Source organism: Lagopus muta, chromosome 1 (genome assembly GCF_023343835.1).
Source record: "Lagopus muta isolate bLagMut1 chromosome 1, bLagMut1 primary, whole genome shotgun sequence".
In the NCBI taxonomy this organism is placed as follows: domain Eukaryota; kingdom Metazoa; phylum Chordata; class Aves; order Galliformes; family Phasianidae; genus Lagopus; species Lagopus muta.
The window spans coordinates 52,806,474-52,832,967 of NC_064433.1; the positions used below are offsets into that span (position 1 = coordinate 52,806,474).

Genomic DNA, 26,494 nt, shown 5'->3' on the forward strand with positions numbered 1-26,494 from the left:
CCGAAATAACAGACTTAGAAATCTACAGGTTAATCACCCTCAATTTAAAGGGCTGGCTGAACAAAAGTTCTGCAAGTTACGCACTGAACGGGCACTGATACAACCTGTTGAAAGGCACGACAGGTATGTCTGCAACAGAGCACGAAAACCCTGCTTCACCTGAGGACCTCGTAAACATGAGCTAGAGCAGCTGAGATCAGCTCATGTAAAAGGAACCCCAAGAATCTACAATATATATATATATATATATAAACTAACATTTCTTCCGAGGCTGATGCACATCTACCTTGGTATGAGAAGGACCACAAGTCTTGTCATCTATGCATATACTTTAGATGACTGCCTGGACGTTCAGTATTTCATAAATCAATGAGATTTTAATCCTAAGCGTCAGACCGTGAAAATAGAGGGACATTCATTGAATCAGGCCTGTTTATTCTATGCGAGAGTGTTAGGAAAAAAAACTGTCAATAAAATTATTTTGAATGATTTCAGTATTAAACTGCACTCTGTCTGTCTATCTGTTCAGATAGGCAAAAACCACGTATTATTATTTGTTAAATTTGGCGAAATGCTCGGTGTGGGAAAGCGAGTTTGTGTTTGCATACCTGCTAAAACTGCTAGGGAGCATCCAGAGGGCAAACCACTTCCTTCATGACCTGAAACTATGGGCGTATTCTCAAAACCAGATGTGAAGCACAGCAAATGTGAATCAATGTCTCAAAAAGATGCTCAAGTATTAAATTTTCAAAACAATCTTCGATTTCCATGAATGGCAGTGAATGTCCTGGAAATCAAACGTTCGTCTTGGTCTTCAGTTCGAGGTATAAGCATCAAAAAAGATCACACCTCTTCCTTCTCCTAAATCAACAGGTCTAGCTGGCACAACAGCAACAAACTTAGCGAGATGTTGAACAGATCAGTATTCTCACTACTAGGTATATGAAACGCCTTATTTCTCTTCTTCTAAAAAAGAAAGTTTTTGTCTCCAGGAATGATTAAATAGAGAAGCTCAAGGATTGGCAAGATTACATTATCCATGTTGTAAAATACACTACCATATCAAAAACATACACGCAGACTCAAAAAAACCAAACTAAAACCAGTCAATAATTAGCCAAAGTAAACCCTTATCCAGCAACTAATGGAATGTTTGCATTTCTTTTTCCATATTTTGATCAGGTGCCATTTTGTACAGAACTAGGGCTAAAGAAACCCTCCCCTCAACCATGTCGCTCACACGAGATTCCATTCTCCTTAATACAGAAAAGTCTGTGAGAACATGCCAGCACATTTTTTCTTACAGAGGTAATGGTTACTTGTTTGAGTATTTAAGTTACATTCTCTGCCTATTCTGCAGGCACAATTAGATGAACACTTGTGTCTGGTGCCAAAACTTTAAGGGCAGTTATCAAAATCTGAGCAGTTTTCTATTTAGCATTTTTTCCCTAGCATTTCTCCGTTGCCTTCTTCCTCATACTGGGTAACCACTCTCACACAAGACTTAGTCTGTGAATGACACAGGAGAACTCATTACACAGGAAAAGCATGTCTCAATGGAAGTACGTCATCATGATTTATTTAACAGCTCAAGAGAATAAACAATAATAAGAATCTGAAGAGAACCAGAAAAATGAAACAAGTTGATGAAGGCCCTCATGTCTGTTACATAGCATTCATGATTTTAGAACAGGTAGGCTGCATGCCAGGAGAAAGGAGGTCAGTAAGGCCATGTGACTGCTTGGTAATTAGGCTTGCTCAATAGTGCAGTTACACAAAAATATTAGTTCATGAGTGTTACATGACTGTTTAAAGAGAAAAGTTCATCAGAAATGTATTCAAGGTTGCAAGATCTAAAACACATTTTCAAAATGAGCCACAACTGTTGAGTCTGCAGAGTAACAATATTGTTTCCAACAGAAGATAAACCCCCTGTTTTCCTAGCGTTCTTACACCATTTTCCTCATGTTCACTGTTAGTCATACCTCCAACAGACAAGAGTTTTGCTCAGGTCACTGGAACCATTAACTCAGCATAACATAAACTCTTGGTGTAAACCTACCCAAACCAATGAAAGATCACGGTAAAACTATTGCAAGAGATTAAATCTGACTCATCTTCCAAATGCTGAGAGGCTGCTGCTCCTAATCTCGAACAATATGCATTTTTGACCAGTGCAACACCCTACAGCACAGACATGCAAGCATCTTGCCAACAGTCATCCAGTGACCAAGGAGATAAAATGTTTGGTTATCAATTACAAGTGCAGAACAAGACTGGCAAGCCAAAAAAAAATCGCATCATAAGTCTCGGGTGTGCATGCTATGAGAGTGTGCATTGCCATCAGTTAAAAATAGCTCGTTAAAACCACTGGAACCTAAAATGGACCCATTCCAAACTACTAAGCGTTCGTTTAAATATGATTTGATGGTGTTCATTCTAACAAACAAAGCTCTGTCAGTCACCTACTTCACAAAAATTAATGTATTTCTTCAGACTTGGAGCAGGGGAAGGGCTTACAAAACTGGGCTATGAAAGCAGAGGGATCTTCTAGTCAAAGCCATGTACAGCACGTGCCCTGAGCTGCACAAGTCCCAAGAGGCTGTCTGAAAAGTGCTTGGGATAGCAGAGAGGAACTCACCCTCCTTCTGTAGGCCTCTGTTCATACAGAAAGAAGGAGTGGTGGTGGTGAGGGCTCCCCTCCAAAAAAAGAAAACAAAAATCTCTCTCTTCTAGAAACACCAAACCAAACAACAAAGAAAAACAATCCCCCTAGCCATCAATTGAAAAAGATAATTTTCTTCAAAAACAAAAGGCAGTGTAGAGACTGTCTTTTAGAACAACAAAAACTGCAAAAGTCAACAATTTAGTCAAAGCAGATGAAGTGTTTTACACAAGGGTACTCAAGGAAGGCACTAGCTGAAGCTCATATTAAATGGCCACTGAAGAACCAGGTCTGTAGCACTACAGACATGAGCTTCCTTTTGCTAAAATCCAAGCTCATGTTCTGTTTACAAGGGGGATAGTGATGGGACAAGGGGGAATGGTTTTAAACTGAGACAGGGGAGGTTTAGGTTAGATATTAGGAGGAAGTTTTTCACTCACAGGGTGGTGACAGCACTGGAACAGGTTGCCCAAGGAGGCTGTGGATGCCCCATCCCTGCAGGCATTCAAGGCCAGGCTGGATGTGGCTCTGGGCAGCCTGGTCTGGTGGCTGGCAACCCTGCACATAGCAGGGGGGTTGAAACTAGATGATCACAGTGGTCCTTTTCAACCCAGGCCATTCTATGATTCATACCTATCCACCATTCACAGCTCACAGAACACAACCCAATGGCTTGGTGTTATGTAGTATTTCAGTTGCAAAACACATCAGAAGCCTATGAAGTATTCCTAAGACATGTGATTCCCTTAGCACCCAGGCCTGTTCCCATTGCCCGGGTTCTCTTAAAACTTAAGCACTGACCATACTTTGTCCATAACGATCAACACTGAGAGCATGAGGGCTCATTATGCGAAAGGAGTTCTTCCCTTCAAAACAAACAAAAAGCCACTGTGATAGAAATGCGTAATGGACTTCGGACATGGAAGAAATGATAACTGAAGTTATTACTGAATGCTATGAGCCTTATTGTTGCCAGTGGAAGTGTCCATCCAGGAAAGGTTAACCTAAGAAACCTTAGTATTTCTATCGCCTGAAAACCAGAGACCGGACCACAAGTAGAATCCAAAGCAAGAGAAGTCACGGGGTCCGAAACCATCCTCGAGGAGAACCAAGCGGAACCGAGCACGGAACCATCCCAACTCCGTCCCCGGTCATGACGTGGCGCAGTGCCGTCACGCCGCGCCCGCTCGGTCCGAGGCAGCGCTCAGCCCCGCGCCGCGTTCCCGACGGGACGGGTGTTGCCGAGCCCCGCGGTCACCGCACGCGCACGGGGCCGCAGCCGCCGAGCGACGCCCGGAGCGCCCCACCGGGGCAGCCGTTACCCGCTCCTTATATGGCGCGCACGGAGCGTCCCTCGCCCCGCGCGGCGTCGCGCAACGCGGGGCCGCCCCGCTCCGAGTCTCCCCGCACGGCCGCCCAGAGCTCCCCGCCCGCGGCCGGCCCGCACTCACCGCCAGCGGTTGATGCCCACGTTGGAGGAGCCGGCGAACCAAGGGTCCAGGATGTAGACGCAGCGCACGGTGTCGGCGCCCCGGATGCACTCCCGCAGCGCCGGGTTGTCGTGGAGCCGCAGCCCCTTGCGGAACCAGTGCACGGCGTTCACCCCCATGCCGTGCTCATGGCCCGGCGCCCGGGCGAGCAGGGGGCGGCCGCCGCCCCGCGCGGTGCGGGGGGCAGAGCGGCGCGAGCGCTCTAGGATCCGGCGGAGGTGGCCACCCGACGGGGACGCATCACCCCGCGGAGCCCCGCGGCTCGGCGGGAGAGGACGGCTCGGGGACGGGGAGCAGCCGCGCGCTCTCCTCGTGCCGCGCCGCCGACGGCCGCCACCTCGCCGCTCGCCCTGTGACTGCGCCGGGGCTCCGCCGGGCGCTCCGTCCCGCCCCTCGCCGCCGATTGGCCGCCTCCGCCCCCACGTGACCGCCGGCCCTCACGTTTCTGAAGTGTGTTCGCTGCCGGCCGCGGCGGGAGGTGGCGCAGCGCGGCGGGATTCCCGCCCAACCTGGGCGGCGCGAGGGGGCGGCGGGGCGCGGGGCCGCTAGGCGCCTCGCGGAGGAGCTGCCGGCCGTCTGGGCGCGCGCCCGCCGACTGTTATATATCGCGCTCTGCGCGCTCCCGCTGAAGGCGGTACGCATGCGCCGCGGTGCCGCGCTGCTCCCCTCGAGCGTCCCCTGCTTTCACCCTCACCCCTATCCCACCCCTCACGTCTCGCTGCGGGTCTGGCGGCACCGAGGCGGAGTACCGATCCCCGCTCCGCCTCCCTCATCTCCACCGACGGGCCGCTTATGTAATGCCTACGCAGCCAGCCCAGCCCGCACGGCACCCACCCCTTCCCCTCCCCCAGCGGCGATTACAAAACTGCCAAGTACGCGGGCACAGCGAGGCTGCCTGCAACGTAGTGTTTGTTTATAAGGTTGGAACTTCTCTCTCCGAGCGGCTCGGAGCCCGGTCTCTCGTCCCGGTCCCTGCCAGGGCTGAGCCGCCGAGCAGAGAGGCGGCAGTCCGCCGTCAGCTCCCCGCAGCCCTCCCTCGCGGGTTTCATAACCGCCGCTCCCCGAGCCGTGATCACTGCAGGCTGAGCGACAGCTGCAGTGTGCCAAGCCCTGGGATAAAGCACCCTCTGACCGTACCTTCCTTGGTAGGCCGTTGGGCTGCGGGTAAGAACTGTAAGGGAGGTGAAGAATGTATTAATTAAGGTGTGTAAGCTCCAGAGGCTCTCTGAGCCAAGGAGAGAAATAAAGCCATGGTTAATCAAGGATCTCACTCATCTTGCTGCTGTGCTCTCCTGCGGGTAACTTTCTGAAGGAGCAGTGTTTGCTAATTGGGCTCATTTAGTGCAGGCCACGAGAACAAAATCAAGAGGGAAGGGTCACAAAGGGAAAAGGATAAGACAACGGTGTGACATGATAGGAATTGAACATGAAGTACATACATCAAGTATACGATACCTTAAGTAGTAGGAGTGCTCTTCAGGTCCCTGTTCTTAACATGACTGTATGCTGCTGTGTGGTACACACTGACCAACAATGAAAACTGTGAAAGAGCAGCGCGGTGGGAAACAGCCCGAACTGGGCTCACAGAGCGGCCCTTCTGCAGTTCTCTCACACTTAGATCTAACACAGGCTACTGAATGTGACAACAGACAACAGAAGGGTTTCCAGAGCCAACAGTGGCAATTTTAATGCTCTGGAGGATACGAACATGCGGATCCCATGCTAATTTGAAAAACAGTAAAATCACAGAACGGTTTGGATTAGAAGAGACCTTAAAGATCATCTGCTTCCAACCCCTGTCCTGGGCAGGGCTGCCACCCCCCAGCTCAGGCTGCCCGGGGCCCCATCCAACCCGACCTTGAGTCTACAGAGATGGGGCACCCACAGCTCTTTGTGCAGCTGTGCCAGCACCGCATTGCCCTCTGAGTAAAGAATTTCTTCCTAACTAACCTAAATCTCCTTTCAGTTTAAAACTGGTCCTCCTTGTCCTATTGCTATCTACCTGTATAAAAAGTTGATCTCTCCCCTGCCTCGAAGCTCAGTAATTTATGTATGAAAGTGCTCACGTGTCTACGAGTAGAAATGGTTTGTGTGTCACTGATTTGTTTTCTAACTTCGGAAGAGATCCGAGGCAGACACGGCTCAAATCACCCAGAGGAAGCAGATCCTCACCAGCACAGCATGTTCAGCTTCTGAAACACCACCAGCACCCCCTGCTAGCCCGATGACCACATCTATGAATTTCCTGCTTCATTCTGTAACAAGTGCAGCGATCACATGGAAAGACACGCACTGAGGTTACAGAAGCCTCCCCTAAAGGCATCAGCGTGCTTCTCCTCAGGAACCTGAGGTCATTTCCCATCACGGAGACCACAAAGCGCATTCACCTCACTCTAAGAACAAAAAGCACCAAGACATCACTTCAGCACTCTAAATCTGCAGCTGCAGGATGGCAAAGTCCTTGTTTACGGGAGAGATCCACACCCCACAGCCGTCCGCGTGCGCGCCATGGCGGTACGGCGGCTCCGCACCCCCCCCCCCCCCCCCCACGCTATGGTACGTTCCGTTCGTTCCGCCCCGCCCCGCCCGCTGACAAGGGTCGGGCCCGGCGCGGCCGCGCAGCGCTCAGCAGGAGCCAGGTCAGGCGCGGGGCGGAGGGGCCGTGTGGGTGAGGGGGGCTGTGCTGTAGGGGGTGCAGCTGGGTGAGAGCCAGCAGTCCATCTGGGCTGCCTTTTGGGTTTGTAATCTCTCCATACGTAGACTTGCAGACCCTGTTGCGATACAGGTATCAACCGCTGTCCGGCATGAGCTTATGAGAACTCTGAACTCTTGGCACAGGTTAAATACACAGGACTGTTGTGTGACAACAGGTGCTGTTATCATCTACAGACTCCAACTTGCATTTCAAACACCAAGCGTGACCGCTAAGCTTCTTCTCAGTTCCTGCTGCACGCCGTAACATTATCATGTATTCATCTCTTTTCACTATAATCTGCTCACTGTTTTACAAAAGTTCCTGGGTATGCAGTCAGATGTGGTTTAGCAAGTGAAAAATGCCCTGGGTTGAAAAGGACCACAATGATCATCGAGTTTCAATCCCCCCGCTATGTACAGGGTTGCCATTCTCACTATTACCAAGGAAGAAATGACTGTGATGCCAAATATAATTCCAGACAACCTAAAGCTTCTCTAAAGCAAACTTAACAAGAATTTCCATGTCAGACTTTGAAAAAGAAAAGCGCAGTTTACTGTTGCAGAATTTGGCCTTGTTGTTAAAAAGCTCTATAACTAATCTGTTAGATGACTCTCTATTGTAAGTGTCTGATTACTCACAAGGCAATTTAGCCTAACAGCTGGATTACACATTGAAATAAAAGTAATGGTTAGTTATTTTCCCTGTTTGTACTTTGGAAGTATCACCTGACACCCCAAACAATTTTAACAATAGTTTATTTAGATGGCAGTTTTCAGCTGAGCTAAAACATTAATGCAGAAAGCACTGACCTTTCAGAGACTGCTTACTTTGACTGGACCCAGTGAATAGAATAGAATCACTCAGTTCTCAAACACAGCCAGTTGTGTCATCTGTTCTGGAGGAGAAGCTTCAGTTTTCAGTCCTGGTGAAAGTCACTTTTTCAGGATACAAAAGGAAACAACACTGGAAAAATCTGTGGCTTACCTGCACTTTGGGTTGCTTTCACAGCTACTTGGAGAATCACTCATTCAGTGCTAGAGCTCACTGGGCAGTAATTCTCAAGCCACAAAGTGTATGAAGATAAAGCCATTAAACCTGGGGTTATGACATACTGCTTAGTTGAGCTGTGAGGTCGTGCCTCAAAAACTTGAAATATGACTAACAACCAAGTTACTGATGAACAGCTTTCTGCTAACGGCAAGCTTGAGTGTAGTTCAGCATTTTCTATGTCTTAATCTACTAGTTTATGATGTGGCAACGTAATAAATAAATATAAAACTATAAACTGAAAAGCGTCAACTTAAAAGCAGTGATACACATTACTGACAAAAAAGTATTTTATCACTAGAAAATGTTTAACCATACCTGAAGTTCTGTCACTTGATCCCCTAAACAAATCATGAATTTTCATGAAAGATGGATTTAAATCAGATTGTAAGGGTTTCACATAGCTGTTCTGCATGAAGCTTCTTAATTTATGTTATGCAAGAGATCAGATTGGGTGATTGTAACTGTCTTTTCTCTCTAAAAAAAAAAAACAAACAAAAAACAGCCAAAAAAGCCTTACTTAATACTCAGTGGGTACTTTTTGAAGCACAATATGCTTTGGAAGAGGTGAATGTGACTGTATAAATAGGGTTGTCCAATACCCAACATAATTGTATCTTCTTTCCCCCTTTTGAGTTAGGACAATTTTCAGTGTGTTAACAGCAGCAGCAATTAGGTCAAGCATTTCAGAGACCAGAAGTTCTCACTTCCACCTCAGTGCTTCCCAAAGGGTGTTACAAAACCACCCCCTAGGAAGTTAAGGATACACTCTGTGATATTTATGCATGCACGACTGCCACTGCAGCTCCTCTAGCCGAGCAGGGGGCACTGCCTGTGCTGTTCATGATACCTGGCACTCAGCACCAGCAAAGCTGCCCCACTGGGTTATCCCCAGCTGCACAGTGGCTGTGCACCTACCCAAAGGGCTGCACGATGGCTCTGGGCCCACTGGAGGTGGCAGGCAAGGACAGAAAGCAGAAGGTGGAAAGAGGGTAATGTAGAGGCAAGTAAAGGCCTGAAGATGTGGCACTATGCTTGCTTCCTCTCCCAACTATCAGGGTGATTACTGAGCCCCAGTTAACAGATTCAGCTAATGAAAAATGCATAGGTACACAAATGGGTTTGATGATTCTTTTCTTAATTGCATGGAGAATGAGTTGATAAGGCAGTTAGGCTGTAACTGCTACCGAAGGAGCACCTGGGAGTGTTCTGACACATGAAGGAACATATCATGCTCTAAACAATGCCTAAGCAGTTAAGCAAACACATTAAGAAGAGCTAAGAAGTATGTTTTAAGCTGTATTTTAGTGTTTTGTTTTTATTCATTTAGTAGAATTGCTGTCAAATTAAATTGCATGTAACATTTTTCCACTGCAGAGTGAGTGAGCTGTAACACCGTCACTAGCAGGAAATAGCTGACAGCTTTGTTCTCGTATGACTGCAGCATATCATGGACAGAGTGCTGCCCCCATAGCAGCACGGTTGCATCCACACGTTATGTTCTGGTGAGGCATCAATCAGAACATTAACCTTTCAAAAATCTTTTCTTTCCCTTCTGCACAAAAGCTGATTTTTTGTGCTAATAACAAAAAAATACTGTTAAGAGTAATTTCTTATGTCATCTCAGTCTAAATATCAACGGCTCTGAGAACATTGTGAGGTATAATTTGTCTTCAATGTGTTTTCAAAGCATTGTTTTTCCTCTCTGCATAGAGCTGCATTCCATGATGTTGAGAGGAGTTGCTCACAGTGCAAAAGATACAGTCACATTTCTGTTGGCAAGATGTCACTGCAGTAGCCCTGCGTTGAATTTTTTGCCCTTGCGGCCTGAGGTAACAAACAGAAGCTTCTTAATCCATTCAACGTACACAACTGATACAAAGCCTAGAGAGGAAAACAAAAAAACCATTGAGGACCTCCACAGACTGTCCGTCGATATTAAGAAAATACGCAGAGGAAAGGAATGGGTCCTTCTCCAGGAGGTGGCTTACGTCCCAGAAATTGCCAGAATTCTACAAGAAATGGGTGCTGATGAGCCTGCTATAGCCAGCATCTTGGAACGCTGCCCAGAGGCAGTGCTGCGTAGTCCTGCAGAGGTGAACTCTCAGAGAGCTCTGTGGCAACTGGTATGCCAGAAGGAAGACCAGCTGATTAAATTAATAGAGCAGTTTCCAGATTCTTTCTTCACTACTGGGTATCACGAGAACCAGAAAGCAAATATTCTGTTTTTTCAGGAACTGGGACTTAAAAATAATATAATCACCAGGTTCTTGACGAGCGCACCCAATATCTTCCACAATCCAGCTGAGAAAAACAAACACGTGATAGAGACGTTACAGAGAAATTACTTAAGTTTAGGAGGTTCTGATGCAAATATGAAGGTCTGGATACTGAAGTTACTGAGCCAAAATCCATTTATTTTGTTAAGTACCTCCTCGGCAATTCAGGAAAACTTAGAATTTCTACAGAAGAGTGATTTCACCGACCACGAAGTCCTACAGCTGCTCTCCAAACTTAAAGGTTTTATTTTTCAGCTTACACCCTCCACTATGCAGAAGAGCATGCTTTTCTCCAAAAATGTCTTTAAGTGCAGCGATCAAGAATTCAAACGACTGGTGCTGAAATGCCCAGCCCTTCTCTACTATTCCGTTCCAATTCTGGAAGAAAGACTTGAGGGACTGCTGAAGGAAGGAATTTCTATAGCGCAGATTAGAGAGACACCAATGGTGCTGGAGTTGACAACACAAATTGTTCAGTACAGGATTAAAAAACTCTCTGCTTTGGGATACAATATAAAGAGTGGAAATCTAGAAAACTTGAATGGTACTAAGAAAGACTTTGAAGCAAATTATGGTAAGATACAATCAAAGAAGGAGAGACCGATGTTTAATCCTGTTGCTCCTCTGAACATTGAAGATTAATTTGAAAACTGTACTTAAAATTATGCAATAGAGAATGATCAAAGAGAAAAGAAGTTTTGGTTCTTTGATAGGAGTTGAAGCAAAAATCATCTTAACCAGGTTGTAGCCTTATGCTTTCCTTTGTCATGGAGCGGGCTTTACGCACAACTTCATTATAAAATTGTGGCTTTTTAATGCTGGTTATGGGAAAGGTTGATTAATCCTTTACATAAGGATTATTTTTTTTCCCCCTGGGAGCATCTTACATATCTTTTTGGTTCTGATTTCCTTATCTGCCTGGCCTCTAGCTTCTGTGGCTTTTCAGCTCCATCTCTGCACTGTCTGTGGTAGTGCTTAGCTTAATCTTTATCTGAGAAAGAAAAGGAGGATTATTTTGCCAGTAATATGAATCCACCCACTGGTCCACTGCCTTTGGAGATGTATATCGAGTTCCATTCCTTTCTGCTGCAGGAAGTGGCTACAGCTCCTGCATCCTGAATTGAAGAATTGAAGCAGATGTGACTTGTGGGTGGCAGGACCCAGCTACAGCATAGTCTGAAAACAGGCAGAATACAGCATTTGTATTTAGCAGCTGCTATGGTAATACCCTAGTGTGTTCATTTACAAACCATAACGCAAAGAAACTATAAGACAACCTCCTTGAAATTTCCATGACTATAGAAACTGACTCCTTTTGCAAAAGGATGGGGGGCAGAAGGAAATACATTTATTGCTGTTACATGGTTGTTCATTTCTTCTTTTCTAGCAAGGCATGGGGAGAGAAAAGGTTACAGAGTGACTTAGACGAGTCTCACATGACTAAAAGAGAAAGGGAAAAGTCCCATTTTTGTATGGGTGTAACAGAACTAGAGTCTGAGCACACTGGTGATTTAAAGTGACCACCAGATTTGCAAATAGCTGCCATAGTTTCTAAGTATATGGGTGACGGTTTCTCATGTATCACTGTAATTGTTGACAAGTGCTGGCTTTTAAAATAGTACCTGTCCTATAGTGTTTAAATCCTTGGGGGATTTTTATTTATTTTCACTTATGGGCTGTGAATAATAATTAAAAAATAGTAGAAGCATTAAAGTTCCTCTCAATAAAATTAGAATCAGCAATATTACACGTAAAAAATAAAGGCAGACTTGCTTAAGCAGCTGTTCTATACAGATTCCGCTTTGGCATCAAGAGCTAAACCAACCACAGCCCCACGCCAGGCCATCCAAATCCAGGGTTCCTTCTCTTGAAGAGGAGCTTTAAAACACAGAAGAACAGTGGTACTGAATTACTTATCTAGAAAGTGAGCTGCAAGGTGATGCCACACAGCGTGCCACATTAACTAGTGCAAAATCTGGTCAAAGCCGTGACGGGATGCCAGCAGGTCGTGGAGGTGAGCACCCTGTGGCCAGAGCACATGTGGTGGCAGCCAGAACTCAAGTGACACCACCACCAGGCACCACAGATGTTCTCCTGCCTTACTAAGCCATTTCTTGGCTGACTCTTCGAAACACACAGTTGATTTATAGGAGGGAGCAGAGACCGCCATATGAAAAGATTGCAGCAGCTAGCCTTTGTCACTGTTTGACTGTCCTCCAGCACTCAGCTTTTACTGTGATCACCATATTTCAATTCAAAAGCCTCCATCCCTCAGACACAAGGGGGCATTTCAGCTCTTCGGAGGTATTCATACCACCATCTACTGTAATGCTGAGCCCCAGAAACAAGCAGTCATTCAGGATGAAAAGAAAACTGAGACATAAGAGAATGTTTTCCATAAAAAAATTTAGCATTTCCACTGGCGTCTGGTTATACAATTCCTGCTACTGCTATTCCCATCATGTAAAGTACTCCCAGTAGCAATGAAAGAAATACGTCATTTTCCTGTTTCCTCAACAGTCACTGCCAGTTATTGCAAAAGCATTTTCCCTTCTGCAAGTTTCAAAACAAAAGCATAAAAACTCCTTTTCTATACCTGCTGGCCAAAACTCATTCAGCCCTTCATCCTTAAGTATGCCTGAGGCCTGTCTCTCTGCTCTTCCCAAGTTATATTCAATAACAAAACCTCAGATGAGCCCTTGATTACCAAAACATTACTCAGTGACTGCTACAGTGTTGAAATCCTCTTCTTAATCTCTGCTGTTATAGCGATCGTGAACATAGAATCATTAACACTGGAAATGACCACTAAGATCATCTAGGCCAACCATCAGCCCAACCCCACCATGCCCACTGACATCCACACAGTTCTGGAACACCCGCAGGGACAGTGACTCCACCACCTCCCTGGGCAGCCTGTGTCACTGCAGCACTGCTTTTTCTGGGAAGAAATCGTTCCTAATATCCAACCTGAGCCATCCCCAGCATGACTTGAGGCCATTCCCTCTCATCCTATTGCTGTTATCTGGGAGAACAGGCTGATCCCCCACCTTCTCAAACTCTGTGGCCCAGTTTTTCTTTGCAAAACTAGCAGTCATGCATACAAATCATGTTCATAAACATTTCCCCTTTTGAAATGGGGCTGGGAAAGTGAGAGTTAAAAAAAAAAGTCTGATATTCTATTCAACTTCCTACAATCTTAAAAGTGGGTACCACCAATCTTCAGTTCCCAGGAGAAAAACAAAGCAAAAACCAAACAGTGAAGATGATTTTGCATTACGTCTGTGCATGGCCAACACCACAGTAAGTGTGGGTTTTGTTAACAGCAGCTTGGTGCTATTTAGGTGCAGATTGCCTGGGCCACCGATGCAGTATGAAGATTCAGATGTAAGCATTTACTGATCTGCCTTTCTCCACAAAGTAACTAAGGAAACTTCCAGTACGTCTGAAACAGCAACAATTTAATGTTTCACAAGAGTCAGGACAGTCAGAACAAGTTCTTAAAGAAGGGACCTTCTTAAGTGAATGAAAAATACGCAGAATACAGGAAAAAGCTTTTCTCAAAGATTAAAACCATACGCCATGGTAAAGCATCTCAGTTACAAGATTCAGAAGTAACAACTACAGGACATGCGAAGAACAAAACATACCAAAGCGCTGGCAACCTTTTACAGTTCTAACATTGCATCTCTCCTAACACGCTTGTTCTGCAGCAAGTTTCATAGCATAAAAACTAAAGAATGCCATAAAAAGAAAAGGGGTAAGACAAGTTCAATGTTTGAGTGTTCAGAAAACAGTGAAGGGTTGGGTTGAGTGTTACAAATCTTGCTATGCTCCCCAACAGCTGGCGTGCAGTGCTCACTGGTAGTGCCCTGGGGTACACTGGAAACTACACCAGGCTCAATAATTTGCAGCAGCTCCACTGCTGCTGGTGTCTGAGGTGCTCATTCCTGCAGCTATCTGGGATCTGCAAACTACGCAGCATTCCGTCACCTTCTGATTATAAAAATAGTTAAGGACTGCATTTATTGCTTGACCTTACCTCATGACACGCTTCCAGCAGTTCAGAGATAAGCAACTGGTGCAACTAAGAAAAGGAGCAGAGGTCCACCTGCAGGGTTTTGCTCTCCCCACTGCCCCAGTCAGAGAACCTAGCAATACATAATCATTACTGATCACCTGTAAAGCTGTTCCAGACTGCAGCTGAAGTACCAATGGCTCAGAAAGACAGGGTTACCACTCTACCATCATGTGCACAGTTTACATTGAACATCCATGAATACAGGAGCAAGTTTTAGACACATAATATACTTTTTTTTCTTTAATTTCTAATAAGTTTCTATATACCCTTGAACAACCACAGCTACCTGAAAAGTAAGCTTATAAGCTTTGAAGTTTTTGGAAGGAACACAACTTTTTAGAAAATACTGCATATACAACGTTCACAGCCTTCTTATTTGCAAAGTCAGCACACATACAAAAAAAGATCACCAGCAGCTTCTACTTTAAGGCAACCTCAAGCTGTGTCCTTGGAGTGCAATTTGCCTCATACACTGCGGAGGACCTACAGATGTTCCCATAGGAGGAGTGTCAAAGTTTGGCATTTGTCAGTAAACAGCTTACTCAGATGGTTTGTTTTTTTTTAAAGGGAGCTCAGATGCCATTTTTGGTTTAAATAAAAGTACTGCATTTTACTCAAAACGCTAAGTATGAGATAAAGATGTAGTGAAAAAATTATTGCGTTTGAACAGAGCAAGAAGCTAACCTGGCACATCATGGAGTTGAGACAACAGCTGTGCTGGTTCTTCAGTGGTTTCCAGCTACACAAAGCAATTTTTCAAGTTACATAGCTGTGTTAGATGACTAAAACCACTTGCTCACTTCCATTAAGCCATCATTATTTTCTGGTGTCTCTCAGAAGCTGATCAAAGCAAGTTTCCACTTGCAGGAGACAGATGCCTATCGTTAAATACACCTGAGATTTAGCAGTTTTGTATTCAGTAAAAACTGAGCAAGTTTCAGGTATCTGAGCCACAGTCTCTGAAGCTTGTTCAATGAACTGCACAGAAACAACAGGAGAGCTCTTTACAAAGCTTCACCTAATAAAGCGAGATTCTTTTCTAGTAAGGCATTAAGTTAAGTGTCATTATCCCTTGCACCATGCTGTCAAACTTTCTCACCTCCCATCTCCCTCTCATTTCCAATCTGTTTGCTTCCAGTCTGCAGTGGCAGAGTGCAGTCATTGAAAACTGTCAGGCTGTCTGCAAGTACTGTTTCCTAACTGTAGCTATTGAGGCACATCCCATGGTGCCATTACACAGCTCAAGGATCCTTAGCAGGAGGGTGCAGAAGCCACTGAGGACAGTAAGTGGCACCTCATCAAACTGATGGCACGGCAGATTATCAACTTAAGTTTCTAAGTTCACATTTCAGTCCAAAACTGCAGAAGACTTATTCAGTATGCATTACCCCTTCAGACACACACACTCGCTCCTATAATTATCAAGTGTAACATTCCACCAGGTACAAAGCTTGAAACTAGGCCGTAACAAATCTTCATATGCTGTGCTAGCCAAGCTTCTTCTGTCCTTTCTGGATGAAATCAGCTTTCTCTTCAGAAGACAGTGTCTAAGACACATGGCTTCTCATGGTCCAAATCTTAGAAGATTTTAATGCCACCAAGGTAATATTCTAGAAAATCAAGTATGTCTGTTTTGGCTTTAGTCAGACTTGTCCTTTTTCTTTCCTGTTAAAGGCACTTTGCTTGCAACAGCAGATCCTACTGCTGTAACACCTCCAGCCACAGCAGAAACACCTCCTTTGACCAGCCCCACTCCCATTGAAGGCACTGATGTGACTGCTGTTTTGGTAATTTCCAAGCTCTTCCCTCCAATCCAAGCAACACCCCCGATCGTGGCACCCACAGCTCCCTTTGTCACACTGAAGATGCCACCAGTCACACGAGAGAGCATGCCGGGCTGCTGCTGTGGGTGGTCTTTGATTGAACCTGAGGGAGGAAACGGCAATCAAGTCAATCACGGTGCCACAATTAAAGCATTTTCAAAAGAGTTCTTCATAAGTATTTCCTTTTGTAGTCTAACAACCACTGCACGCAGTACATACTTACTTTACTGTTTATTTTTCTTGAATGCTCATACAACACCGTTGTTCCAAAGAGGAAAGTGCAGTGCAGTGAGATACATACACCTCAATGCTGTTTTCTAAAATGCAAGTCAACACAGGGCCTAGAAACATCAGGTACGCAGTTCCTACATAGTTTTAAGTGAATAAATCAGTCCCTGCCTGTACAACCACCAGCCTCTTTGATGCTGCCAAGTCTTGCAGTCAAGAAGTCCACTTCTGGATCTCATTAATGGCAAGGCAACATTGCTCCCCTCCAGTTCCACAGGGCAAGGTGACAACAAAATAACTTCTAGTTTAGCTCATGAAAAGTGGTCCCCAAAGGCATTAACAGCTGTGCAGGCAGTGACAGGCTCCAACCAACAGAAATCCCACTATGACACAGAAACAAATCACTTTTTCTTCCTGCCCATTGTTGATCATGCAAGTCTGGTTCTCCTTTATGTTATGTTTAAGCTGTGTTTTGAATAATGGTTCCTTGCTGCATGCTGGATAACTCAATTCACAGTTTCTGTTTATGGTACAATTACACAGCTTCAAACTAATGGAAAATACTGAAGTAATAGAAAGCCTCCCTGGAGTCACTACTTAGCCCCTTCGAAGCTCACTAAGTACTTCATACTTCTAACTGCAGGCTTTTAAATCCTGAGGAGATGCACATCTTACCTCTGAGGTGACCTAAGATTCAAATCCACGTGCCACTACTGCGTAACGACAATTTCATCTTCAAAGAACAGTACTTTTGGAGCAGTTTGGTTTGCTCCAATACTATGTTAACATTTTATTTCAGCACAGAACATAACTCACTGTACCTAAAAACTGGCACACAATATTGTTGGCCTACAATACATTTTTGGTGTGAACCTTGGGGAATCTCTGGTCTTTGCAGCAGTGTTGCATAGTGTGTCTCAGTTCTTGCCTTGTCAATTCCTCACTAACCACAGATACCAGTATGAAGTTTCAGATAGCACCATGGCAAGAGATAGGCAGTTCACAAGAAATAAGGATAAGAGTCCCACTGTTTCTTGAGTTCTGCATGCACATGCATGATTTATAAATAACAGTAGGTAGAACATGGAATTTAGTGGATAGATTTCCTTTCTTAGCGAAAAAACAAGAGGAGGAACCAAAAGAGAGCAAGCAGAATCACAATGGGCAGAGCTAGGGAAGTAGTAACCTCAAATAAAAAGGTGAAGGAGTCTGAGACAGAAAGAACACGCTCAGAAGAAGACAGTGAATGTACAGAGAAGCTGGAGAAAAGAAAAATTAGATCTAAATTCAAAGACCTGTCAGTATCTCCTGAGATATGCCAGAGGAGGACCAGCAAATCAGGTCTCTGTTCTCCACTAACTATTCAGGCTCTCTTAGCTGCTGACACCTGAGACTATTTCTCCCAGCACTCGTGAGGAAAACTACAGTGAATGACTGAATGACTTCCTACGTACATCCAGAGTTCATGGTAATGTCAAGAACTGAACCAGAAGTCAGAATTAATTAAAACAAAGTTGAGAGTTAAAGGGTGTGCCCAGAGTAATTCAAACAGATGCTGTCTAAATCCAAGAACTGACAAGTTCAGCACAAAAAGGCATCAGGAGGAATAGCGCAACTCAAGGAAGCAAGAAAAAAATATTACAAATGCTTCTATTCCATCTTATTGGTCTCTGTCAAGAAATTGACACAGATAACAGAATGGATTGTGGAAACTAGAAACATTAATTGACAGATTTTTACTTAAAACCAAGTAACTCCTGTAGCCTTCACCATGGACATCTCCGGCACATACTGACAACAAAAGTATGCAGAGACAAGAATTTATATTTACATACAAAAAGCCTTTAGAGTAAAGGTTCTTTTTATTGCTGGCTGACTACTACTCTAGGATATGCATTCCTGGTCTCCTCAATCCTAGTCAGCACAAGAAAAGACAGCATGTTCCTAGATTCAAGGAGAAAATGCCATGAATTCCCAGCACAGGGGCTGACTGCCACAGTACCTCAAAACCACCTTCCTGCTCAGAGTCAGACAGCAAACAAAGGTCTGAATGAATGCAGCCTGCAAATTTGGTGCCACCTGCAAAGCAGAAGGTAAAATACAAGAACAGTACTACCCACAGAAAGTATGAGCAGAAAGCTTCCTCATGTGCATTTCCTTAAATTCTCCAGGCAGCATGCTGGACAAGCGTCATTTGAGCAAAATGGAACTACTTCTGTCTTTAAAAAATAAAATTAAAAAATAATATCCAACAAGTTGGTTCCAGAATTGAGCCTTTCCTCTAAAAATTCACATTGGCAGCCAGTTCACAGAGCTGGTCTTTTGGGCAACGCTGAACTGGTAGCGTCCCATCCACATCCACCTTTTTGTGATGCTGTAAGCATATCGCATACAGAGACCTGGTATAACATTTTAAAAAAAAGGATGGTGAAGGGTATTCCAAGGGTTTTAACTAAACTTATAAACCTGGAAGACTGTACGTGAAACAAAAGCGAAAGGGAAAACAAGTCTTCAAGGATGGTGTTGCCATTAAAACTAGTTGGGTATAATTCCACCCCCTCTAGCTACACCAACCCCCTCCACCTGCTTGAAGTACAATACTCAAATGCTTATTTTTGTATTAAGCTACTGTGCAGAAGTCCTATTTACTCACAAATTTTAAATAAAACCTTGCATATGCAAGCAATGACCAGGCTCTGCTGTTAACACTCTGAATCTGGACAAACTGGACAGCCAAGGTGAGGTTGGGGAGTTCTGAGCGCCCTGACCTAGATGCAGGTGTCCCTGTTCACTGCAGGGGAGTTGGACTAGATAGCTTTCAAGGGTCCCTTCCAATCAAAATGATTCTATGAAACTATTCAACATGCTAGGAAGACAAAAAACCAAACACTTTTATACTGTCTTCTTCAACAAAAAAAATCAATTATAATTTACCAGTCAGGCCACCATTCAAATTCTATACACGTGGTTTGGCATGTATGAAACACAATTCAAGGAGGAAGAAAAAAAAAACCAACAAAACAAAACAAAAAAGGAAAATAAGCTTATGGAGTTTGACTTGAATATAAGATATATTAGGTTCCAACCAGACATCTGTTCTCAGAAATGCTTCAAGGACCTTGACAACCCTACGAGAGCTTAACAAGTATTTGCTCTTAACAATATCCTTAAAAACCCCACTGCACTGCCAAAATGTATTTAGCCCTTTTTTCTCATCTTCTTGTCCTTGTACTTCCTCTGTTAAGAATACAGCAAGTTATGCTACTTGAACCTCTTCTGCTGTTCAAGTGAAGTAAATTGTTCAGTTACACAATAAGTAAAAGCTGAGAAAAAAATAACGTGCAAACAACTATAGCTTTTAAGTGTCATTATAAACCAAAGAATAATGAAACAGAGCAATCAGGGCTTGCTGACCTCTACATGTTTGGTATTAAGGTGAGAGAAGACGAAACATAGAAGACCTCTGTGTTGAGAGTGGTTTTGGATCCAGTATGCCCCCAGCCACGCTACACAAACCAAATCCTCACAGTCCACAGCCTAGAAGGGAATACTGCTCATTCAGAATTTTTATTTCCTCTGCAGATATAACAAGACATTTAAAATTCATTTGGTTTGTGGGACCAAGATGCCCCTGCATTCTTTTTGTCATCTTCATGAAACCGTGAGATTAAGCCAACCAGTGAGAACCACAACTAATTTTTATCATGGACAGAAAGAGAACATGGAGTACTTCTCCAGAAATAGAGACAGATCCATCTTGTCTAAAAGTCACAAGTACTACAAACTCAGCAAGCATCCAAAAGAGTAGCTGGGCTCTTTTCACCTCATATATGGATTGATTCAGACCTCTGGGAACTGATCTGCAAACTACATCCTTCAGTATCTGCCCACCTCCTTTAACTTACCAGCAGAGTTATTAACCACAGTGAACTCAATGGTTTGTATCAGGACAACACAGAACTGAACAAGAAGCCAGGCCTATCCCAAACCAGGACTGAGTTGTTTACTATTATTCAACAGTTAACAGAGTTCAACTTGCAGATCCATTTTTTAAATAGATCTGATCTTTTGGAGAATTTCTGTAAACTTACCTGGTATTATGAAAACTAATACATACCTTCTGGTGGTTCATCATGGAGGTAGGATGGGACTTCCTGATGACTTTTGTCTGTTTGATTCATTGTTGCCTAAAAAAATAAGTTCACATATGCTACAGAACTCTTCTGCCAAAGCAAAAATACAATTTGTGAATCTAAAAGTCATACAGCATCAGTTCCACAGACAAAGAATTTATTCCTCATTACTAGATAAGCTGGTATCTGCTGCCCGATTACTGCACTTTTTATTATGAGACTGTGCTGTTGAACTCTTCAACCAGACTCAGTACTTGAGGAGGAGCCTTCCAGCAGGTCAGCCACCTTAGCATGAGCAGCAACCCTACACCAAGCACACATCAAGCAGCCACCACCATACAACAGCTTCTGATTATGTGCTACCAAAGAGATTAGCAATCATAGTGGTGGATGCTGGAAAACAATAGCAGTCTGCCTGTAAGACCCATTAGGACCTAGGAAGCAGCAGTTTAAAGAAAGGAGTGCTTGCAGGAGGATTTGAATAAAGGCCAGGAGAAAAAACAAACAAACAAAAAAAAACCAACAAAAGGTGAAAGAAACATAATGAAAACCTTCCAGATACCCAGCAGCTGCACTGCACACACCATGTGGTGACGGCAGCACAACTGGAGCAGTTTACCTATATGCAAGCATTCCAAAGAAAACACTTCAGGTGACATTAAAACAAAACAACCAAACCACACAAAACCCACCATAAGCTGCTTCCTAGTGCAGCTCAACATCCTTCTACCTTCCTGCCTTGCCAGGGAACTTCCATATTTTCCTCCTCCCTGCACACACTCGCTGACCACCAGCACAAGAACTTCAGCCCCTCCTGCCATGCCCATTTCTGCAGCTCAGGAGGGTGGATCTGAAGAAGGGCTGATGAGGCAGACGCACAACTCAAGGGTGAGAACAGTCAGCCTGGAAAAGAGCAGCTCAAACCCTCACAGCGCAACTGTGAAGTCAAAACAGCGCAGTAAGAGCCAGCACCCACATGCTGAGTGATAGATCTCTGGATAAGCAGAAAGCCTAAACTGAACATTAACAAGTCTTCACGATCAGCCCTGAGGGGATCGGCTCACAGCTCAGGAAACATGGGAACCTTGATACAAGGAGCAGAACAGGAAAGTGAGCAGCAGCATCTACCGCCAGCACGATTTATCTGATGGCAATGGCAAGCAGGTGCCCTTCTGTCCTTTGATGTGGAAGCAGAGAAACAGGAAAGTGATTAACAGCACATCAATATGGGAGACTAAATACATGAAAGCTAAGAGGCAATTTGGAAAAAAGCAGTTATGTAATTCCTTGTTCTTTTATTTAATCACAACTCAGTGAGTTTGAAAAGAGCCTGACAGATCCTAGGAAGAAACAGAAGGGGAAATGAGTTCTGAGAAAGGACTGGATTCAGCACCAAGCCATTTCTTTGCTTTTGTCTCCTTATTAAAAAGAAGACCTAGCCAGCCTTACCTCAAACAAAAGGAAAAACGGTGAAAATAATTTTCAAAATGACTCAAGGGAAACACAAATGAATTAGTACAGAGAATAATCTGTACTGATTAAAAAAAACTACCCCTACGATGCATTTGAATCCCCAATATCTAGCCTGCTTGCAGCTCCCAAAAAATCCCAGATGAAATTCACTGCTTGAATTTCCAAGAACTTCGCCAACAACTCTTCATAAAAGCCTCAGAAAAATAATTTAACCCTATAATCACAGACAGAATAACATCAGAGACCATAAGCAAGCTTAGAGTGCAGTTGGAAACTGGTTGTGAAGATGGGAGAATGCTAGGAAGCATCACAAGATCCTTGCTGCTTTAGTATTTTCCACTGTTAAGAAGTTAATGGATTCAACAGCACTGACAGCATGTACAGCACCAGAGAAGGATCAAGAACCTACTGTGGTAGCCATCATACAAGTATTCAAGCCCTGCTCCGTGGAAAGAACTGGAGTAAGGTAGGCAAACAGGTAACATGGGGAAAAAGACTGCTTCACAGCTGTCTGTAATCCAGGTTAGGCCACTGTCAGATTGACTTACAGCTGCCAGCCAAGAAACAAGTGAAGCAATGTATTGATAGGGGAGCTTCACAGTAGAGTTTCTTGTTTAGGGAAAAGAAAAAAAAACAGACAAATGACAAAACCCTGCAGCACTCCATGAAAGCAGTGATGCTTTCCCTTCCCCCTCTACCTTCCCCAGATGATCAAGGTTAGGGAAATCTTGAATATAAGCTACTTTTTAAAATGAAGAGCAGAATTTCACACAATACATCACTTATCTTCAATCTAACACAATTAGGACACCTTCTAAGCCACAGAAGTGCCTCATTCTCCTACAGCTCCATGGACTGCAGTGGCCTACTTCACATGGGTCAGGCACTGGTAACCTGCTGTTACCAGACCCCAGAGAGCCAGAAAATCTTTTCTAGGTCTGTAAAAAGCAGCTAATGAAAACCAAGTCACCTTAATAGGACTGAGTTCATTCTAGAGGGAAGGGAGCCTTGAGGGGCCTGGGATCAGAAAGTTGAGCACTGCTACAGCGTAAAAGGGAAAACTGGATCACAATGTCAGAAAACAAAACAACTCTTGCCACAGAAGAGAGATCCCACAGTACAATTCAAGTCTTTTTGTTTTTCTGCATCTTTTCAGAGACGTAAAGAATCAAGATCTACCTCGAGCAAAGGACTGAAATGTTTTAGATATCTTGATGACAGCTTGACTCACGCTGCTTTCTTTCCTGTTTAATGTGACAGGAGACTTCAGAATCTCTGAAAAACTGACACAAATCCTGCATGCTGAACAGAGCATTGCTCATCTGGTGAGCAGGAAGCACAGAAGCACACCTCAAATCTGGCTTCCTTCCAGAGACTTAAGCTGAGCATTTAATTGACTGGAGGTCAAAGGTCTGGAACAATTCTCAGCAGCAATGACTTCATCCAGTCCAAGAAGAAGGGGATGAATACCATTTTTCTTTAAAAACTGGAGTTGGCAAGCGGGTTCTGCTCTTCTATCTTTAACATAATACCATCACAGTGAAAGCACTCACCTACAATTCAGTGTCTCCTTGGTGTGATGAGATCCAAGCGCTTACGTCCCACCTTGGAAGAGAGCCCACGGTTACCCGACTGCGGTGTTTCCTAAGGGAGGCTCCTCTTTACTCTCCCAACTAAAGGTACGTGCCTGCAAAAGAAGAGAAAGCAAAACTCCTGAGACATGATGGAATTGTTAACTCTCATCCTACACCTAAGGCAGCTGGAGTTGCAAGGATAAGGTTCTGCCTGGAGAATTGTATCATCCGGACACAGTATTGATTAAAGCATCTTGGAAACATCCAGGTTCAAGTCCCCCGTACTCTGAATCTGCAGACACGCAGAATGCAACAGCAAAATTATTCTCAGCATTGCAAGCACATGCAACTAGACAAAGATTGATCACAACTTGGGAACTTTTCTGACACATTTTGTAGAATCTTACTCAAAGTGTGCTAAGGCTGGAAAGAAAAAAAAAGATGAAAAAAGGGAGGCTGGGGGAGAAAGGAAGCAAACATCTCTCCTTGGCACATTCATCCTATGATGCTGAACTCAGTATCTTGAGTCACTGGTGGAAGAGCCCTGCTTCCCTTAACACACACACACACACACACACACATTAAGCGACCCCACGGAAGCAAACAGATGGGATATGGGATCTTGAGCCCTGGTACAGAGGGACAGCTGTGAACAAAGTATCTGGGGCATGAGTGATACTTCCCAGTTTCTTCTCTCATCTGTGCAGATGAGCGCATAAGCTTTGTGTGTTCTTATGTAAAGAAGTAGAAACAAGTGTGAACCTCATGGGAAATTCTGAACAAGAACACAAGTGACTGGATGCTTTTTTCCCCCTCTCTGTGCTCATGAAGGCCTCCCCCCCAAAAAAAAAGGAACCCACTTTCTCAGTTGGTTTTAAAGAAGAAAGCACATTCTTCCAAACTGTCAGAATACAAATATCCAGAAGCGTCAATTATTTACACAGTTGTAAGGAAAGAACTGGCTCAGAAGTGGTTTTATGGTCGAGACCGTATAGGACCCTGAATGAAGGCTCCAGGAAGTGCTGGAGGTCCCAGTCCAGCCATGGATACATCCACATCCGAGCCATTAAACACAAGAATTTCTCACCAAAGATATTCCTTTGTGAAAGAGGCGTCAGGTCAGCTGTTTCCTCAGAGATGTTCCACATCCACCTAGAAAGAGAAGTGCTGCATTAATGACATCGTACGGAACAGGGCTACCACTGTATTCCTGCCACAGTGGGAAGAGGCACTCAGCACAGCCTCCGAGCCTGGCCGTTATGAGATTCAACTCTCTGAAACACTGAGGGCACAACACTGAGGGCACCACCTCTCCTTCGTGAGCATGGATGGAGCTCCTGGACAGCAGCCGGCACTGATGGCCATCAGCCTTCCGCCAAGCAGCACGTGGACACATGTGCCACCTTCCTGACTTCACGCAATGCTCATGGTGTCTCCCAGGCTTCGCAGACAAACAGCTCCACTGTCTGAGCTCAGCAAACCCAGCCCAGCAGGCGCCAGCAGGGGCTGGCTTCTCTCAGTGCCACCGCTCAGATGTCTGTGGGCAGCAGCACAACGACCCGAGGATGAGGCCAATTTCGTTTGGCAGCACCGCGCTGCTCCAGCGCTGGAACCACTCCTTGGGCAGAACTGAGCAAACCGACCATCCCAGCTCAGCCCAGAGCATGGAGGGTGCCGAGAATGGCCCAGGGCTCAGCTATCGTACATGCCCTGCCGGTTACACAGAAGCACTCTGCCCACAGCCACGCGGAGCAGGCCGCCTCCGTTCTGCCTTCATCTTCCGCAGGGAACCACGTCTCCGCTCGGTGCCCGACCAGGCTGGGTCCCCACATCGCTCATACAAAGCGAAGCGCTTCCGGGCTCTTCTCCGTGCAGTTCAGCTTCACGAGCGGGTGAAAACAGAGAGAAAGTTACGCGGGAAACATCCCGACGCGGAGCAGCGTAAGGAAACGGACAGCACGGGAGGCCGAGCAGCGCGTCCCCAACACGGAGAAGTTTCGGGAGAGCAGAGCGAAGCGCTCCTCCCGCCGCCGCGGGGCTCGGGCGGAGCGGCGGCCCCAGGCGCCGCGCAGGAAGCGGCCGCCTCGCCGCGTCCCGCCGGTACCTCGAGCCCCGCGGGCCGGCGCCGGGCGGCGGCACTGACGTGGCACCGAGGCCGCGGCGCAGCGCCGCGGCCGCCCTCCTTCCCCCCTCCCGTCCTCACGGCGCGGGGCCCCAGCAGGAAACACAAAGGCTGCGCCCTCCGCGGACCGGTGGCCCCGCTCGGCCGCGGCCGAGGCCCCCCGCCCGCTCCCCGTCCCCGAGCGGCAGCGGAGCGCCGGACGGGCGATCGCCCTCCCGCGCCCGGGATAACGGCGAACGGCGGCTCCCCGCTCGGCACCCACTCACCGCGCGTCGCAGCGAGCGCGGCGCGACCCGGCCCGGCGGAGACTTTACTCCCGCGCCGTCCTCCGCTGCCGACGTGGCGCCCTCCGCCGCCCGCCCCGTCGGCGCCCGCAGACCCCGCCCCAGCGCCCGGCGCGGCCCCTCGGCGGGCGGGGGGCGCGCAGGCGCCGCCGCTCCCGCCCCCTGCCCGGCCCGCGACTCCGCGCCGCCCCCGGGTGCCTCTCGGGGGGGTCGGAACTCGTGGCCCTCGTGGCGCCTTCGATCGCTCGGGGGAGCGACCCCCGAGGTGAAGGAAAACGAATCGGGATATTCTGAGCGAGCTCGGCTCCCACGCTGGAAGGAGGCCCTTGTTCCCAGAGGTCTGCCCCTGCTGTTCCTCCAAACGCAGAGATCCTGTGGCTGGCGACCATCCCTTGCTTTGAGGGCCTGTCTCTGTGCCATGGTGGACACGCAGGCCCATCTCTTTGTGTTCAGTATTTCCTCCATAACGCTGCCGGTCTCCCATAACCTTTACAACACGAGGCACCTAGAGATGGCAGCTCTGCTTATGCCAGGGGTGTTGGAACTTGATGATCCTTGAGGTCCCAAGCTATTCTGTGATTCTGTGATCTGAAAACTCTT

The 26,494-nt window shown here is 45.9% G+C and overlaps 3 protein-coding genes across 4 annotated transcripts in view; 1 reads left to right on the forward strand and 2 right to left on the reverse strand.

The window, feature by feature from the left end:
- The window catches only part of CRY1 (cryptochrome circadian regulator 1), a 34,928-nt gene extending 30,408 nt beyond the window's left edge, over positions 1-4,520 (reverse strand). The window contains exon 1 of the mRNA XM_048956813.1: positions 4,117-4,520. Within this exon, the coding sequence (XP_048812770.1) occupies positions 4,117-4,274 (158 nt within the window). The 5' untranslated portion in view covers positions 4,275-4,520. The remainder of the gene's footprint in view (positions 1-4,116) is intronic.
- Positions 4,521-6,730: 2,210 nt separating this feature from the next.
- Positions 6,731-11,956, forward strand: MTERF2 (mitochondrial transcription termination factor 2). 2 transcript variants are annotated; one of them, XM_048958456.1, is made up of 3 exons: positions 6,739-6,794; positions 9,275-9,402; positions 9,611-11,956. In XM_048958456.1, exon 3 carries the CDS (start codon positions 9,622-9,624, stop codon positions 10,816-10,818), a length of 1,197 nt encoding a protein of 398 aa, XP_048814413.1. In that variant the 5' UTR covers positions 6,739-6,794; positions 9,275-9,402; positions 9,611-9,621; the 3' UTR covers positions 10,819-11,956. The 2 variants fall into 2 exon arrangements, with proteins under 2 accessions (XP_048814403.1, XP_048814413.1); XM_048958446.1 differs by lacking the exon at positions 9,275-9,402 and having other exon boundaries at positions 6,731-6,794.
- On the reverse strand, positions 11,123-25,993 carry TMEM263 (transmembrane protein 263). The gene is made up of 5 exons (XM_048958468.1): positions 25,877-25,993; positions 24,576-24,640; positions 23,468-23,601; positions 20,426-20,495; positions 11,123-16,183 (listed from the first exon to the last, which is right to left on the reverse strand). The coding sequence occupies exons 4-5, from the start codon at positions 20,487-20,489 to the stop codon at positions 15,897-15,899; spliced, it is 351 nt and encodes a 116-aa protein (XP_048814425.1). The 5' UTR covers positions 20,490-20,495; positions 23,468-23,601; positions 24,576-24,640; positions 25,877-25,993; the 3' UTR covers positions 11,123-15,896.
- Between the last annotated feature and the right edge of the window lie 501 nt (positions 25,994-26,494).

Excerpts from the sequence above, each read along its gene's own strand:
- MTERF2 (XM_048958446.1), top strand. The coding sequence starts at position 9,622 with ATGATGTTGAGAGGAGTTGCTCACAGTGCAAAAGATACAGTCACATTT.
- TMEM263 (XM_048958468.1), bottom strand. The coding sequence starts at position 20,489 with ATGAATCAAACAGACAAAAGTCATCAGGAAGTCCCATCCTACCTCCAT. Across the intron at positions 16,184-20,425 it reads CCATGATGAACCACCAGAAG|GTTCAATCAAAGACCACCCA; the intron begins GTATGTATTAGT and ends TTCCTCCCTCAG.